The 18,742-nt window shown below is 35.2% G+C and overlaps 1 protein-coding gene across 3 annotated transcripts in view; it reads left to right on the forward strand.

Annotated features, from left to right (window-relative positions):
- The first annotated feature begins 3,740 nt into the window (after positions 1-3,740).
- Positions 3,741-18,742, forward strand: part of rab26 (RAB26, member RAS oncogene family) — a 70,651-nt gene continuing 55,649 nt past the window's right edge. Inside the window, exons 1-3 of one of the 3 annotated variants that reach the window (XM_079852033.1) lie at positions 3,980-4,242; positions 6,902-7,012; positions 10,480-10,512. In XM_079852033.1, coding sequence (XP_079708159.1) covers positions 4,072-4,242; positions 6,902-7,012; positions 10,480-10,497 — 300 coding nt within the window. In that variant the 5' untranslated portion in view covers positions 3,980-4,071 and the 3' untranslated portion in view covers positions 10,498-10,512. Of the gene's footprint in view, positions 4,243-6,901; positions 7,013-10,479; positions 10,513-18,742 lie in introns of those variants that run through there. The other 2 variants (XM_079852035.1, XM_079852034.1) reach the window with 2 other exon arrangements.

Here is an 18,742-nt window from a genome sequence, read left to right on the forward strand (position 1 = left end):
TTCTAGATCTAGATTAGAATATGGATATAAGATATGGAAGAACAACTGCTCTTTACATACACAATATATAACACAACACGACATGACATGACATAACACATTAAACATATAACATTAGATGCCATGACATAACATCATAACATAACATACACAACACATAACAAGACACAACATAACAATACATAAAATGACCACTCAACATACATAACACACAACACAACATAACACACAACATAAAATAACGTAACATAACAAAACACAACATGTATCATAACACACAATATAACAACACATAACACAACATGACATAACATAACATACACATCATAACTTACAACACATAACACGTCAAGATAAACAACATAACATTACATACCAACACAACATAACGTAACATATCAACATAACACAAGCCATTACGACATAACATACAACATAACATAACAAAACAACATAACACACAACATAACATACAACATAACATACACAACACATAATGCATAACAACACAACACAACATAACGAAACACACAATATAACGTAACATAACATATCAACATAACATGACATAACACAAAACAACACACAATATAACATAACGTGACAACATAACATATAACATCATAGCATAACATAACATGACTTAACATGACATAACGACATGACATAACATACATGACATAACATAACATAACATAACATAACATAACATAACATAACATAACATAACATAACATAACATAACATAACATAACATACATGACATGACAAAACTCTCCTGAAGAGGGCTGCATCCTTTCTAGATCTAGATTAGGATATGGATAAAATATGGAAGAACAACTTCTCTTTAAATATATAATATAATATAATATAATAAATATATAATATAATATAATAGGTATAGCATCTTTTCTGGATCATCAAATCTTCCAGAATAAGAGCCGGTTGTAAAGCGCAGACAGTGATAATGATCCAATGTTAGAGAGAGAGCTGGTGTCTGACAGTCTCAGTATATAATATAATATAATATAATATAATATAATATAATATAATATAATATAATATAATATAATATAATATAATATAATATAATATAATCCTCCTAAAGCAGGTATAGCATCTTTTCTGGATCGGTTGTAAAGCGCAGACAGTGATAATGATCCAGTGTTAGAGAGCGCTGGTGTCCACAGTCTCTAAACTGGTCAGCATGTGTTTCTGCTCATTATCCTCCTCATTCCCAGTGGGTTGAGCAGTTAAATCCACTGGACAGATCCTTTATTAGCAGTGAAGGGCTCAAGACCACTCATTATATTGGGAAGGGACAGTGTGCCTCCATAAAGCAGAGATGGTGTTACCTGTAGGTTAAGTTTGATATGTTAGACTGAGCCTGAGAAAGGGAGAAATCAATTACAACGTAACTATAGCAACTGATCCGAGTGACAGGTGTGGCTAAAAATGACCTTTGTGGGATTGTCCTTTAGTGAACTCTATGCATTTCATGTCAGAAGCAGATCCGGAAATCTTAAGGCTGCAGATAATTGCTTTTTTAAGGAATATTTCTTATTACAATTGAGAGTTATTTTAAGTCACGTGAGTCACTAGTGGCTATATATGAAGATTATGTAAGGGTCTGTGATGAAAAACTGGTGTTATATTTTCAACACATGAGTCACTTGAATAACGAGTCAGACTTTAGACTGTCGGCATAAAGTCGGGTCCAATTTACAGCAAATTCCAGCCAAGATGTTGCAACATAAATATCTTGTTATTTTTCTGGTTACTTTCACATTAATAGTAGCATACTGTACTATTGAAATGACCTAGAGCTTGATCTGAAAAATGAGCCAACTTTCCTCTGTTTATAGGGCAAAAAATATTTCTAGGTCCCCTGTATATTTCCAGAAGACAGAAGATGGAACGGTTGCTAGGGTGTTTCTAGTGGGTTGCTAAGGTGTTCTGGGTGGTTGCTAGGTGGTTGCTAGGGTATTCTGGGTGGTTGGTATGGTGTTGCTAGGGTATCCTGGGTGATTGCTAGGGTGTTGCTAGGTGGTTGGTAAGGTGTTTTGGGTGGTTGCTATGGTGTTAGTATAGTAATTGATATGGAAGTTATAGAGATGATAAAATTGTTGTTATATGATCATATTTTCTTGACCTATAGTAAGAACTCTAGCATGTGCATTTTGGACTAATTGTAGCTTGTTTATTGCGGATGTAGGACAACCAGCTAGCAATGCATTACAGTAATGTAGTCTAGACGTCATGCTAACTTTTCTGCATCAAAAAACTGATAGCATGTTCCGTAGCTCAGCGGTGTTTCTGAGGTGGAAGAACATATTCATAACATATGAAATATGATTTTTGAAGGACAAGTTGTCTAATATAACACCCAGGTCTTTAACTGTAAAGGATGAAGTGGTACATCCTTTTAAATGCAAGAGATTCTGCAGGGTTTTTGGTCTAATGAGTAATACCTCAGTCTTATCTGAATTTAATTGAAGAAAATTACAGTTCATCCAATATTTTATATCTTTAACACACACTGTCAAGTTGGATAATTTTAGAGATCAGGTTGGATTGAAATATATATATCATCTGCATAACAGTGGAAACTCCAATTTCCAGTGGAAATTCCATGTTTTCTTATGTTACCAAGCACATATATTAAGAATAGCAGAGGGCCGAACACAGATCCTTGTGTCACTCCATAATTTACTGACAATATCTCGTATTTTTCCATGTTTAAATAGACAAAATACGGTCTGATAGGTACAGTCTAAACCACCTTAATGCCTGTCCCTGAATACAGTGTAATTTTGTAGTCGATCTAAGAGTATTTTATGATCTATAGTGTCGAACGCAGCACTAAATCAAGTAAAACTAGTATTGAGATATAGCCAGAAGTAAGTCATTTGTAATTTTAACGAGTGCAGTGTCTGCGCATTGATAGGGCCTGAATCCAGACTGAAATTTTTCATAGATATCATTTTTTGCAGGAAGCACAATTGAGCGGACACGACTTTTTCTGGTATTTTAGACATAAATGGAAGATTTGAAATAGGTCTGTGCTAATTCATTTGGATCTAGTTCTGGTTTCTTAATGAGAGGCTTCCATTAAAGGTAATTTACCTTTTTATTTAGCAATTCTCACTTCTTTTCTCACAATTGCGAGTTTATATTCAGAGTTACATCATTTATATTCTGAGTTTTATTTTATTTTTCATTCCATGACTATTAGACTGGCTTAGACTGTTGAATGAACATTCCTTCAATTTACACCCAGCCCAACACATATACACTACACTACTTTTCTACACAACTGCAATAGTTGGTAATTGGAGTATGCATTGCTGCATTATACCACATCTCACAATTTGCATAATATTTTTTCACATGCACAATCATATCTATGTCTCTGTTGTCTGGTACAAAGTTTGCACTGATATTGTAAGATTCTCTGATGTTATTTCGTTGTTATTTATAACAATGACAAAATAAAGAACAAATAAATGACATAAACAAGCTTCCATATTAATGTAAGGCTTGTAAAATGCTGTCATTTTTAGTAGCCTAGTCATAGCTGAATTTATTATTATTATTTTTTTAATTCCTGCTGATATCTTAGAGTCCATTCTTTGTCAATCCATCCTCCTAGCTAAAACCAATCCTGATGTATACGTTCAAAATAAGACTGCGCCTTTAAGAGGGTTTTGTATTCACACAAGTGGAGACTGAGCGCTCGCGCGCTTCACTGATTGTTGATAACGCGCGTGCACTACTACTCCGCTTAAAGGAGTGAGGTGAATTTTCCCTTTCATACTGACGGAGCATCAGCACAAGTGCATTTAGGAGGCTGAGACGTTTTTTCTTTGCACATTTTTGGACCACAGAAGCAGGTGCACCGCGCGCACTCATTATTTGACGCAAACCCGAAGTCATGCGCTCGCTTATTGCTGAAAAGTTAATTCACGCTTGCTAAGACAAACACATCGGGAAAAGTAACCTGGTTGCTGCATAGAGCGTGCTTTATAAATTACTCGTCGTACGTTCACACGGGGAATAATTATTCTAATAATGTCGAGGAAAAAAGCGGTGAAAGGAAAGGGGAGTTCAAATTCTCCGAGCTCATCTCCCATCAGCGATAAAGAGAAGGGAAAGAAAGTCCTGACCCAGTCCAACGGAGTGGTGTATCCCAGCAGACCCTCTCTCAGCAACAGTGGAGAGTTCTACGACATCGCCTTCAAGGTACAAGACGAGCTCATTTCAGCAACGCGAACATCATGCAGTATGGCAAGCCGCTTACGCATTTATTCATTTTTTTAAATTATCTATTACTAGTAACCAAATTTATTTATTTTAATATTTACTATGTAATTTCAGTGCCTAGTATATTTAAATTTCACTAGTTCTATTATTCCAATTATAATTAGTATCTTATGACTAGTTCTCATTCATTACATCTCAATAGTATCAAGGATCCATTTAATTGGTAACTAATTTGAGGTAACTAACATTCTCTGGGCTTCTGAGGCTCTTCATCCTGAATTTTGTTGAAGTAATCTTAAGAATAACCTTTATATTATCAGTAATATTTCAAGAAAAAACGCTTTACTGGACTGAAGCTGCTTAAAGCTGCATGTTTACATGATGCATCATTTATTATAAAAATCATGAGTATCGAATATGATCATCAGGCTTGTAGAAGGTTTATTTGTTCATCTCTCAAGCATTGTATTGCATTGCATTATGTTTTAAAACTACAGAGGTTTGATCATAAACTAAGCATTGAAATATCTTACTAAGACATTATTGGCTGATACAGGTTTTTGTATGCATTTTATGTCAGTATCTGCTATGTTGTTATAAAGATCTCATAAATTTGCATTACAAGCATCAGAATTTCATCACTTTTTGTCCTGCAGCAAATTGCTTATTTTTGCTCAGTTTGAGTCTCTGAATAAAATTGAGCTGTTTTTTTCCCCCTCCAAATTCCCACTAAATCATACTATATGAGCCATGATGTATATGATACTCAAAACAAAAACAAAAAAAAATGCATTTTTTTTTTTTTTTTTTTTTTAGATTTCCTTATATTTTGTTTAATAAATTGTTCCACTTGAATTTTTTTTCCATAAATAGATAAGCCAATTACTAAGTGTTAAAATGGCTTGCCATACATGTGCATGCATATGTGATTGGAAATATTTTGCTTCTGTGTTATAAAATGTATATTTCATAGCTCAAATGATTGTGTGGAGATTTACTATGCAATGAGTTTGTGGCCTTTATTTATGCCACGGCAATTAAAAACAATGAAATACTATCCAGCTGTCCCATATGGATGGGGATTTTGCGCTCTGTTTGACTGGAGTTGAGCCTCTAATTGAACAGCTGTGTCAATACAGATAAGCCAGAGCACAGAAACTGAGTTATCCAGCCGGACACAAGCATGCTCAGTTACAAGCATTCACACCGACTGATTCGGCTTTCTCCAGTCTATTGAATCAGGAGTTTTGAGCTTTACATATTTAGGCTTAAATGTTTAAGTGACTTCGGTGTGGAAGACAGTTCTGATCTGGTGAATAATGCATTTATATAATCATTCCCTGATGATGAATCATATATATATATATATATATTAGTCTTGCTTATTCATCAAATGCAATCAGGAACATCATCAGTCAAGTGTGGACAATGCAAAAGAACAGGAATAGCTGTGCAACTCCCGATTTCCCAAACTGATCCTGCAGATCCATACATTTAAACAAGCATTTCCTAACGTGCTTTCTACTCCTGCATATTATTTAGCATTGGCGTAAATATTACTAAAATAAATAAACCTTTTTTTTTACAGTCTATGAAATAAACCAATGCTGTTTGTGAAAGATTATCATTTAAGAAGCTTCATCCTTTAATGAACCTTTAAAAAGTTTAGCATACTTTTAAAAATAGTACTTATTATGGAAATAATATACTTAAGTGTGAACTGAATGCAATGTTTTCAGACACTTTATTGCATGTTATTTACGATTAAATGAAAATGTATTAAAGTTTAAATTGATATAAGTTGCTTTTTTGACTCACTTAAGTGGGACTTAAGTACATCTTTACATGTACATTAATTTCATAATTAATTCTATTGTCTTTGAAATGGTTAAAGTGTTCCGACACACATTTATAAATAAAACTGAAATGTACTTTAATGCCAACTCTGTTCGAACTTGTCATGTATGCAAATATTTTTCTAATTACACATTTCATGATTTTGCAATTTAGTACATTTAAAACATATTAACTTTAAATGTCATATCAAATAACACACTTCAAGTACTTTACGCGTGCTTTAGCATGTCAACACGTCAGGGTTTGTACTTCTTTAAAGCATGACAAACGCGATTTAAAATACTTTAAAATAAAAATTTGACATGCACTTTTTAAAAGCGTGTCACAAAAGTGTATTCTCTTTAAGTGACCTTTATTTCATTAATGTTATATTATGTGCAAGTAGTTTTTTTTTTTTTTTAAAGAAATATACTTTAGAATTTTAAGTACACATCAAGTGCACTTCTTTTTTTCTTTTTTAAGTTTTAACAGGTCTGAAGGGAATCTAAATAAAACAGTGAGTTTATTTTGAAATGACGTTCAGGGAAGTCAACATTTTATGTTTTATAGCTTTAACAAAGCAAAATCCCTTCCCTCTGCAAGCAAACCTCTCCGATATTCCTGTCTTTAATCTTTACGGCCTTGAAAGAGTCTCTCTAAGTGCTGCAGGGAAACAGACATGGCTTGATTGACACTGATGGAAGGATGAGAGGATGTTTGTCTCTTAATAGAATAAGAGGCAGGGAAGACAAGGGAGGGATTATGGGATATATTGCATGCTTCATCATGTGTTTTTCTCCAGGTAATGCTGGTCGGTGACTCTGGCGTGGGGAAAACATGTCTGTTGGTTCGCTTTAAAGATGGAGCATTTCTGGCTGGGAGCTTCATCTCAACAGTTGGTATAGACTTCAGGGTGAGTGCAGAATATGAAATATACATGCATTCATGCATATGCACTACCTGTCAAAAGGTTGCAATAATTCAGGTGTATTTAAAGTGAAATATAGAAATAAAGATTCATGAGACTTCTTTAAACATTAATAAAAAGTAATTATTCCATAGTGTAAATGCGTGCATTTATATCAGCGTCAGAATTCATGGTCGATTATTATTTCAACGCAATCCTAAATTGCACTCATTTAAAGTCCCCCTGTGGTGAAAATCCAGCTTTTAATGTTGTTTATGTGTCTATGTGGTGTTTTTAATATGCTTTAAGACAAAGCATGTGTAAATTCATAAGTCGACACCATTGCTGAGTATTTCCTCCTTAAAACTGCAGTGAACCAAAGACAGTCTCAAAAACACGCTTTGAAATCGCTGGTGTTTCTGACGTCACAAACTACCTTGTAACCAATCAGATCAACGTGTGATCGACAACCAGTGGATCTCTGAGCTGAGTGAGTGAGTGGAGGCGGGGGTCATTTGCATATTCATAGAACCGCGCATACTAAATGAGGCAAGGGTGTCGAGTTACATTCAAGATATTTTAAGGCATGAAGAAATTTTTTTCAAGGAAAAAACGTTTAAATATGTCATTTTGGTGATCAAATATGAGTTTTAAGGGATAAAATGATTGACTACAGGGGGACTTTAAAGGGGACATATCATGCTAAATCCACTTTTTTATCCCTTAAATGCATTTTGTTGTATATTTGGAGTGTTTAGAAGTACAGAAAAGTTGAAATTATTCTCTTCAGGTGCTTCGTTGATATCTTTATATTCTGTTTTGGCCTTATTTTTCAACCTGTTCCAATTTTTCTGTTATCTATGATGTTTTGTGAACTATTACGTCACAGTATTTGCAGCGGAACTGCCAAATAAGGACATTGACTTCCAGCCCAACACTTCGAGCAATCCGCCATTTTTATTTCTCGCTGCAATTTTGTAGTCCAAGCTAAAAGATGCAGAAGTTACGAGAGGGTAAGTTAAAATGTTCGGTTGTTAGATGTAGTAACCCACACGCTTCATTACACCGTCTAATGTAGATGAACTGCTGCGCTTGTGACAGGGCGCATGTTTAACTGAAAGAACGAGCAGAGAGAGAGAGACCCGGTCGCGCGCACGCACTCTCTCTCTCTTCGGAGCCAGGCGAAAGTGTAAACAAGACACCATCTCCAAACTAGACGCTGTCTTGCTCTCTCTCCCTCGCACATATTAATCAAAATAAATCGACACGGTGGTAAAAGGTCGGAAGACCAAAGTTTCATGTGTAAATACAGTAACACACCATTGCGATACATCCATATGAAGACGTTGTTCTGCAGGTTCGTCGTCTTCATTTTCATCTCGCTCCGGCTCCGACTCTGGCTCGAACATGTAAGGCTGGCTGGACAAGTCTTCAGTTGTTGACATTTTGTTAACGTGTGAATAAAAAGTTTCTGTGCCGCTTTAATCGCATCTCTGCAAACAAACTACAAAAATGGCCGAACGGGGTGGAGTTGAACCGAGTGTCACCTCTGCATCCTGGAGAGGGGGCGGGGTATGACGTGTCTCAATTGCATTTAAAGAGACCGCACCAAAACGAGTTGCTCTCAGACGCACATCAGAAAAGGGGTAGAAAAGGGGCCTGTGGAGCTATAATAATGAGGAATTCAGACCCAAGCATTGCAGTTCCGCTTTATATAGACTACAAATGTATGATTTATATGTAAAAAGGAACGATTTAAAAGCATGATATGTCTCCTTTAAGTAAAATCAACTGGTTCCTAAAATGAAAAGATGGCAGACACTGTCTTTATTTTCTTTGGCCTTACATACAAACACTAGAGTCTTATTTTTTTCTTTTATGAAGCAACAAAGCCCTAATTTGTTACATCTGGCAATAAAATTGGCCATGTGTGTGTCTCTTTTCTTTTATATCAATAAGAAGAATCCATCATTATCTATTGAAGCTCCTCAGGGCTTGTATTTTCAGAGTAATTTTAAGAGCACTACAGACAGATGACATGAACAGATGAAGGATTTGTCGTTCTGAGACAGCGGTGCATCATTTCAGCTCTTCCATTACTTCAATACAGCCAAGGGCAAAGAGCTTCACAAGCTCAGTATTTCATCATTTATGTGAACTAATCTAGAGGACTGGACAAAGTGTCTTTGTGTTCGGACTGCTTGGGTCAATGAATTTCGGACAGGGTTCATTTAAGGTCGGTTTTTAGATGGACGGTGAAAATTGTGGCTGGAGTTTACAGCTCTTTTTTAAAAAGATTTTTTCATCAAAAGGTATATTGAATAAAATTCATGGTAGTTCGTTAATAAACTTGATATTTTATTTGAGATATGATGTCGAAAAAGTGAAGCAATATGGCATACTATACATAAGAACATAACCATTTTATTTTTAATTTAGTTGTGCATTGGTCTTACAAGATTTGAGTCTCAATCATATTCCCTCTCTCTATCTTCAAATACTTATGTGTTTTATTTAGTTTTACTATCAGTTAATGTGGCAAACAGTTAGAAAATTGTTACAAACAAAGAGAAAACCAAATCAACGTGTTTCAACGCATGCATTAGTGCTGTTTCATTCCTGAATGGATCAGTGTTTTTGAATGAATCACTTGAGTGAATGATTCAGTGACTCGCCTATAAAGACATTACTTGTTTCATTCCTGAATGAATCAGTGTTTTTAACAAATTGCCTGAGTGAATTATTCAGTGACTCACTTATAAAGACAATTACTTGTTTTTTTTTCCTGAAAGAATCAGTGTTTTGAACAAATTGCCTGAGTGAATGATTCAAAGACTCACTCATGAAGGCAATTAATTGTTTCGTTCCTGAATGGATCAGTGTTTTTGAATGAATCGCTTGAGTGAATGATTCAGTGACTCACCTATAAAGACATTACTTGTTTCATTCCTGAATGAATTTGTGTTTTGAGCAAATTGCCTGAGTGAATGATTCAATGACTCACTCATGAAGGCCATTACTTGTTTTGTTCTTGAGTGAATCAGTGTTTTGAACAAATTGCAAAGTGAATGATTCAGTGACTCACTTATAAAGACAATTACTTTTTTTTTTTTTTCTGAACGAATCAGTGTTTTGAACAAATTGCCTGAGTGAATGATTCAATGACTCACTCATGAAGGCAATTACTTGTTTCGTTCTTGAATGAATCAGTGTTTTGAACAAATTGCCTGAGTGAATGATTCAGTGACTCACCTATAAAGACAATTACTTGTTTTTTTCCTGAATGAATCAGTGTTTTTGAATTAATCGCATTAGTGAATGATTCAATAACTCACTCGTAAAGACTACCCCCCCCCCCCCACACACACACACACACTCCTGTCTGGATCTGTTTGGATAAACTTGTAGTCCAATGCACATACAATTACAGTTTGCCATTGGTTAAGCCAGAAATTGACTTGTTGGATTTACAGAAACCAGCATTTATGTGAAGTCGTGCTCTGTGAATGGTACAGAAGAGAGACTTTACGCTATAATTGAGCCGTTGGATCTGTAATCCCTGTTATCCTCACTGTGACTGCTGGATGCAGCACTTTAGACCTGAGATCCATTTCATTTCCTTTAAATCAAGCTAAATGTTAGTAAAAGAAGTTGCACTTATCCATAAATTGTGCACATTTGCTTCTTACATGCTGATGTTGATATAAAATATACTATCCACGGGTCATTGCCACAAAATAAACAGTAGCAAAATGTGCTTAATTTGTGTTAATGACCATCTAACTGTAAATTATCTGGCATATTACATGACTTTATGTTAAATGATTAGACATGGAGTATTAATAAAATATGCATTGTTTTCGTGTGCAGTCCGACAGATCTATATAACAGCAAAAATCACTGTTATAGTATATGTACATGTATGTTATATAATCACTGACATAACTGCAAAAAATATTTTCTAACTCAGTATTTTTGTCTTGTTTTACATTTAAGAATGTTGAGATATTGTTCATCAAAACACATTTATTTGGGAAGAAAAATGTCAAAAGACTTGTTTTCTGAATAAATCATCAAAATTAAGTTTGTTAAAACAAGAAAAATGTCCCATTGTCAGATATTTGTTCATGTTTTAAGCATAAACAGTTTTTATTAAACCAGACTTAACATCTTAAATAACTTTGCTTCTCCAGAAAATGAATCTTGATTTAAGAATGTTGAGATATTTGTATGGAAAAACAAGACAGAAACACTGAGGAAGAACATCATTTTTTGCAGTGAATACAGAAGAGTAATATTAAAGCTTCTGAATGTGGAATGAAAAGAATCTATTGATGTGTCATTTGTGCTCTTGCTGTCCTTCAGTTAATAGTAAATTGATTTTAGTGTAAATAATACATACGCTAGTCTGCTAGACTAATTCATTCAATTCATCTTAGTCAAACAAGTATTCGCTATTGAATACAACTAAATACTAAGACAAAATGAGTTCTTTAGAAATCATGTTGTGTGCAGTATTGCTCTATCCTCAACATCTGTGCTGTCGATTACCGCAGACAATAATATTGACTCAGTAAAGCAGTTTGTGAGCCTAAAATGAATGTATTGGCCAAATAAACAACATAGTGAATGTATAAGTAGGCATGCACCGATATGAACATTTTGGCCGATACCGATAATTCTTTATATTTGAAAGCCGATAACCGATATATTGGCCGATAAATCTAAATCCAAATTTTTATATTATTTTTGAGAGCCTGATTACAAAAACAAAAGTTTCATCATGTCCCAATCACACAATTATAATGATGTTCTCATGATAATGTTATGTAGCCGATATGACAGATTTGCGCTGCACATGTTGCACTTTACTGTATTTTCCTTTTTTGAGGTGATTTCGATCATATTTCAAGCAATTCAAACCCATCATGTTGAACAGTGGCATCTGAAGCGTCTCAGCTGAAGGAGATAATACATTATTTATCGGCTTTAATATATTGGCCAACTTTTCTTATCGGGCCGATAACAATAGGCACGTTTCCATTACAGATTTGCGCAAAACTTTTGCGTTTGTTTTTCTTCTTTTTTTTTCTAAATGTCAACAAAAAACTATTTCGAAATGACGGCGTTTCCATTAACCAATGTTACGCGACTAAAACTTGCGATAAGTAAAATCATTCCAAAAATCATGGCAACGGACGTTGGTAGGTTTATGTACTATATCCCAGCCGCTGCACTGGCCATTATTATTAATGGAAGGAGATGTGTGTGTGTTTTCCAATCATTAATGGTATGGAACGACCCTTATTATACTTGTGAGCGGCACATATGAGGAGTTTCTGGGTGTTTCTCCCTCATTTCTGCTTCGAGGTCTTGATTGTGGCATTTATTTGAGGTTTAGAATCCATTATTCCTGTAATTCTTTTGTCTTTTATGAATTTAATAAAGAACTCTGTCTCGTATTCTGTCCAAACACACCGCGTCATCTACGTCAGGTGACCTGTAAATGCGCAAAAACTGTTTCCATTGCAGTTTTTGCGAAATATTTCTTTTTCGAATTGCCTGAAAAACCACCTCATGCGAGCGTAAAAACTTTTTTGCGATAAATGCGAGTTTTTGCGAAATTGACGTGTTTCCATTGGGCGTATTTTCAATTCACAATTTCAATTTGCGCAATTTAAAGGATAATAGAAACGCGGCTAATAACATAAAAATATATACCCGCTGATACCGATATGGTGGCCGATATATCGTGCATCCCTGTGTAAAAGAGAATGAAACGGTCTTATTTGCTTAGGAAATGATCTCCATCATCTGTATTAAAATCGTCAGCTGTGAGTCGAGTCATGTTCAGATTTGCTGGTCAAACTGGTCACTTCTGATGTCGACCAGAAGCAGTTTCAGTGTGTGCTGCTGTTTTCTCGCACCATTATAAATTCCTCGTCCGTCATGAATGACTGATAGTCCTGCCCTTTCACTTCATTTATGAGACCAGCAAGCCTGATCTCCAGCTGAATATATTCATAAAGCTCACTTATAGCAGAGCTGTAGGTGTAGGAAACTACACCTAATGCCACCGCGGCTCATTTGCATCTGAATAGTGTGTTGGGAAAAATGGGTTCACAGCACTCCAGCGCATTTCCCGGTTTTGAGAGTCCTGAATCACAGCGTGTGTCTGCAGGCTTGCACTCATAAGGACACTTGCTGTACTGATAGTGTGCTTTCTGATCGCTCACAAGGCTGGCAGGAAAACTGAGTCTATTTTTTCCTCTGTGTCTGGTTGCATAAAACAACCAGTCCAATAAGATTCCACTGTGCACAGATCACTCTTGAGATTTCACTGATCTAGTTCTACACACACATGCATTAAATGAACTGAAAAGCCATTGTGCATTGGTGATTTTTATATCAGAAGGTTTGAGAAATTTTTTTTTTTAAATGTTTTTGAAAGAAGTCTCTTCTGCTCACCAAAGCTGCATTTATTTTATCAAAAATGCATAAAAACAGTGAAATATTATTACATTTTGAAATAGCTGTTTTAAATATATGTTCAAATATAATTTATTCCTGTGATCAAAGCTGAATTTTCAGCATCATTATTCCAGTCTTCAGTGTCACATGATCCTTCAGAAATCATATTAATATGCTGATTTATGAATATTATCAATATTAAAAACCGGAAATCATGATGCATTTTAATTCATGAGATTCTTTGATGAATTGAAAGTTCAAAAGAACAGCATTTATTTGGAATTGAAATCTTTTTTTAACATTTATAAATGTCTTTACGGTCACTTTTGATCAATGTAATGCATCCTTGCTGAATAAACGTATTAATTTCAAAATCTTTCTGACCCCAAACCTTTGAATCTAGTGTTTACATAATAAATCAGACTGATGTACAGTTTGCTTTGTCGTACAATTCCTTTTGATGTAACTGCAATATAATCACATAAATGCAAGTTATAACAATCTTTGTGTAATTGTGTACAAAAAGAACTGATAAGAATGTAAATGTGTACCTTGAAATGCAATGCAAGTCGCTTTGGATAAAAGCGTCTGCCAAATGCATAAATGTAAATGTAAAAAATAAACATATTAGCTGAGAACGAGTAGCTTAGAAGCGTTAACAACTCATCAGTCCATTAGTGAGCTGATGCTTATTTTGCATTTGTTTCCCTCTGAGAATGACATGATAGCACTTTAAAAGGTGTCAGATGCATAAACCGAAAATCATTTACAGAGTTTTAAAACACTTTACAGATCATTCAACATGTTTTTTTTTTTTTTTTTTTTCATTTGACATTGAAAATCTGTTGCATTAAAAGAAATGGCATGTGGTAGTTAGAAGTACACTGTAAAAAAACAAAGTGGAGGTTGTAAGACTATGTTTTACAAGAAAATACGATTTCATTCTTTCAACTTCATGTTTAATTCAATGCAGTAAATTTCAGAGTGAGGATAGTTTTCACTGTGCGCATTCAGTATATTTTCCACTATTATTGAAGCATTTTGAAAGCCCTTTCCCTGTTGTTTTGAGGCTTGGTCATTATCTGACTGTAGAAAGTGTCCTTTTCTTTCACCGCTGGGACTTTAAGAATGGATGTCCTCGTCATGCATGTATGAATTCCTCTCGAGCCGCTTTCACAGGCTATCGATCCGCTTCTGCGGGACTACAGCTGTTGAACTACTGTAACACACGAGAGAGAGAACCACATGCATGCACACACTCTTTATGATAGGAGAGATGGATTTATTCCAGCTCTCAAACAAAGAGCTTCTCATGTTGTGATGTTCTTCCTGGATCTCTCCCACATCAGTGACCTCGACTCATCATGAAGTCTCAGTGCTGTCTGCCTTTTCTTTATTCACCTCTGGCTCTCCAAAAAATCACTTGTGAGTGTGTGTTTATATATAACATCTCCTGTCTATTATTCTCAGTCAAACTGAACCAATATAGTGATATTGTCATGGTGCATTGCAAACAACTATGGACTAAATAAATAAGAGTATACGATTTGGAAAATAAAAGTCTTTGTGCAACACATGTGCCAAGAAATGTCCTCTAATGTTGTGAAAACATTCATATTTTCAATTTAATGACTCTAATAAAGAGTTCAAATTAATGCACATTAAACACATGTGAGTGTACACATTTTAAAAAGTGTTAATATTTTTTTTATTACAAAATCATTAATTATTCATTTGTGTGGAGGAGTCAGACTACATGATATTTTATAACCGTAACGAATCTTGCCTGGTCATAAAAAGTTGAATTATTTGATAATTTAAGACATTTAATGACCCTGACACACAATCCCTTTTAATTAGACTTTTATTTTTATTTCATTTTTTTTTTTTTGCATTTATGCATTTGTCACTTTATCGAAAGATGACTTGCATTGCATTCAAGATATACATTTGATCATATAAATTAAGCTTTTCTTCATTATGATATAATCAGGACGTTTGTATCACCATGATATTTGTGACTTCAAGCTTAAAGGGTTACTTCAGGATTTAGCATTAAGCTTTGTATTAGTAGAAAACCTGTAGTATTTTCGAATTACCATGCTTTCCCCCCTCATATCCCCCTGAGAGGAGAGATTTATGTATTTTTTGTCTGGAAAAAATCCTCCGATGACGCAAAAATCGTCATTTTGCGTCATCGGAGGATTTTCTGTCCAGAGGCTAAAGACTACAGCCAGTAGATGGCGTTGTTCCGCATGTTTACAACCCGCCCATACAGGGTGGGATCTCACTCACAGAATGTACACAGTATCAGCCGTCTTTCTTTGGAAGCTAAGCTAGCATGCTCTTGTTCTGTGGAGAAAGCTGAATAATAGGAGAAAGCTGAGGGGTTACCATCTTCCTTTTCGCGGACTTGTCCGGCGGGCGAGACTGTTAAAAATGTCCGGGATTCAGCTTTTGCTTTCTGCGGTCGCCATTCATTGTTTACATGCACACCTCTCGTTTCAGTCTAACTGAATTAATTCCGATCGGTGAATCTGACTGTAGTGTTTACATGAACGCTAAACAAGTGATCGGTTGATGTGCGTTTTACCCTTGCTAAGAAAATTTCCGCTCCTCCGTGAGAGATGCGAGACCCGGCGCGTCTCAGTAATGACGCCACCGCCCTCGCGCTGTTCTCCCGCGGCCGTCAGCCTCGTCCTGCTCGCCACAGTAAACATGATGAATGGCGACTGTAGAACGCAAAAGCCGAATCCCGGACATTTTGGGTCTCTAAATCCCTGGCAAACTCATCACTTACTTAGGCTAGCCTTGTTGTTTTCAACTGTGCTCTCTAACCGGTAGGCGTGGCCTCCTAAGGCAGCGAAGCAAGTGCATTCTGGGAGTTGTTGTCTTTCATCCACATGAGCCAAAAATACATTTTCTGGCTTTTCTCAGTCTAGAAAGCTCCAAATTCAAAAATTTCTCCACATTTCTTCTACTTAAATGACCTATTTTAAATACACATTCATCTTCCCAGAGGTGAAGTATCCCTTTAAACCACTGTTGTTTTGGACATGTACAAATGGCAATACCATAGTATTACTAAAAATACCATGCTTTTGTGGTTATATGTGTCATGATTACTGGGAGAATGTGAAAGATTCTCTATTAAAACTGTCTTTGCGCATTATCAGCAGGCACAGGATTCTCTTGTTCGAGAAACAACTGAGCTTTTATTTATTCGTTCACTTTCTGGCTATAAAGTTAAAGTCACAGCTTGAAAGCTCCGGTGTGGAAAGAGTCCCGTCGTCGTTTCCTCGGCACTTCTCTGTGATCTCACTTGTTCACACTCACTCAAACACATAATCTGTGTATTTGTCACTTAGACAACTGGATTCAGGCTCACCGCTTTGTTTTTTAAAGCAAATTTGCTAACCATAATGTAAAATAAAAAGATAAATCACATCCCATTTTCATGCTTTGAATCACCAAACACTTGCTGTTGTTGACTGTAATGCGCTGTTCTCTCTGATAATGTTGTTGTCACTCGAGGGTCTCTGGTGTTCAGAAAGGCTCTTATAGTGGAGACCAATTATCCACAGCCAGCCTCTTCATTGGAGAGCCTGTGAAACTAACAAAATACTTTTTGTGTTGTTGTCTATTTCTAAATCATGTTAATTTATATAATTTCTATTCTGACTTGTGTAAATAATTTTCAGATTTTATTTCTGTTATTTTAATTTTTATTCAGTGAGGAGAGTTTAAAAAAGCATTTAACTGCATGTCGTGTGTGACTAAACACACTATATATATATACTATACTATAATATATATATATATATATATATATATATATATATATATATATATATATATATATATATATATATATATATATATATATATATATATATAAAAAAAGAGTTCAGATGCAAAAGCCTCTAAGTGCCATCTGAAATTTTCTTCTAGAATGATCATTTTTATCAGGCTTGTATATTTAAGTTCAGTAATTTAACTTAAATGGCAATGAAAATTACCTATTAATTGCCATTTAAGTGAAATTACTGATCTTAAATATACAAGCCTGATAAAAATGATCATTCTAGAAGAAAATTTCAGATGGCACTTAGAGTATATATGTTTATTTATTTAATTTTATTAGTCATTTATTACACACACACACACACACACACACACACAGTAGTATATGTATGCATGTATATGTGTGTATATGTCACGAAACTGCTCCGAGACACGAAGGTAGATCCAAATGCAGCTTTTATTAAGAGGCAATCCAGACACGTAATCCAATAAACAGGCAGTGGGTCTAAACACAGGTAGGCAGTCCAAACAAACAAACAAAAACAAAACAAGACAGGCAGGGGTCAGAGGCAAGAGAGTAATCCAAGGAACGGGCAAGAAATCCGAAAACCAGGAAAAACGCTCCGAGTTGCAGTGTGACACTAAACAAAACTTCGCAATGTTTGAATGAATGAACAAGGAATAAATAGGCTGAAACTAACAAGGATGATGAGACACAGGTCAATGCAATTAGTGATGATGAGTCCGGGCAGTGAGTTATGGGAAATGTAGTTAGTGAGAGAGTGACAATAGTTGGGTGTGGAGTGCCCTCTGGTGGTTCTCCAGGGCACTCCAGCTGGTGACCGTTACAGTATATATCTATATAGATATAAATATAAATATGGATAATTAGATATATATAGAAATGAAACATTCTATTGTAAATTATATCTCTGAGTTTAAATGTAATTCTTATGTTAATTTTTACTCTATGTGTGGAGAACAAAGCATTTTTTAATAAATGCATACATAAATGATACAGTTTCATAATTCTATTAAGTAAAATGTCTTGTGCTTTTCCTTGGCTGTAAAATGTTATATATTTATGCGTGGACTATTATCTTTATACAGTATATTCATTTAATACAATTTAGATTGTAATCGTGTAAGTTTTCCTATAGAACCTCACCGTTTCTGGCTTACTGTAAAACTCTGAACTGTAACACATTTCACTGATGCATCTGGTGGATTGAGTGCTTTAGTCTGAGTTGTTTTGCTGTGTTAAAGTCTTGTTTGTCTCGACAGTGTTTGGCCTTGAGCGGAGCAAACGCTCAGTAAACATTTCAGTAAAACTGTTCACTTTAAACTGGTGCTGCTGAATGTACTGTCGGCTTTTTAATATGATTTTTGCTGTGTCTAGAGAACACACAGACTGTAAATGCTCATTAAGCATTAAATAAATGCTAAAGTGTTGTTTAGACA

This window comes from Squalius cephalus, assembly GCF_949319135.1.
Source record: "Squalius cephalus genome assembly, chromosome: 19".
Classification (NCBI taxonomy): Eukaryota; Metazoa; Chordata; class Actinopteri; order Cypriniformes; family Leuciscidae; genus Squalius; species Squalius cephalus.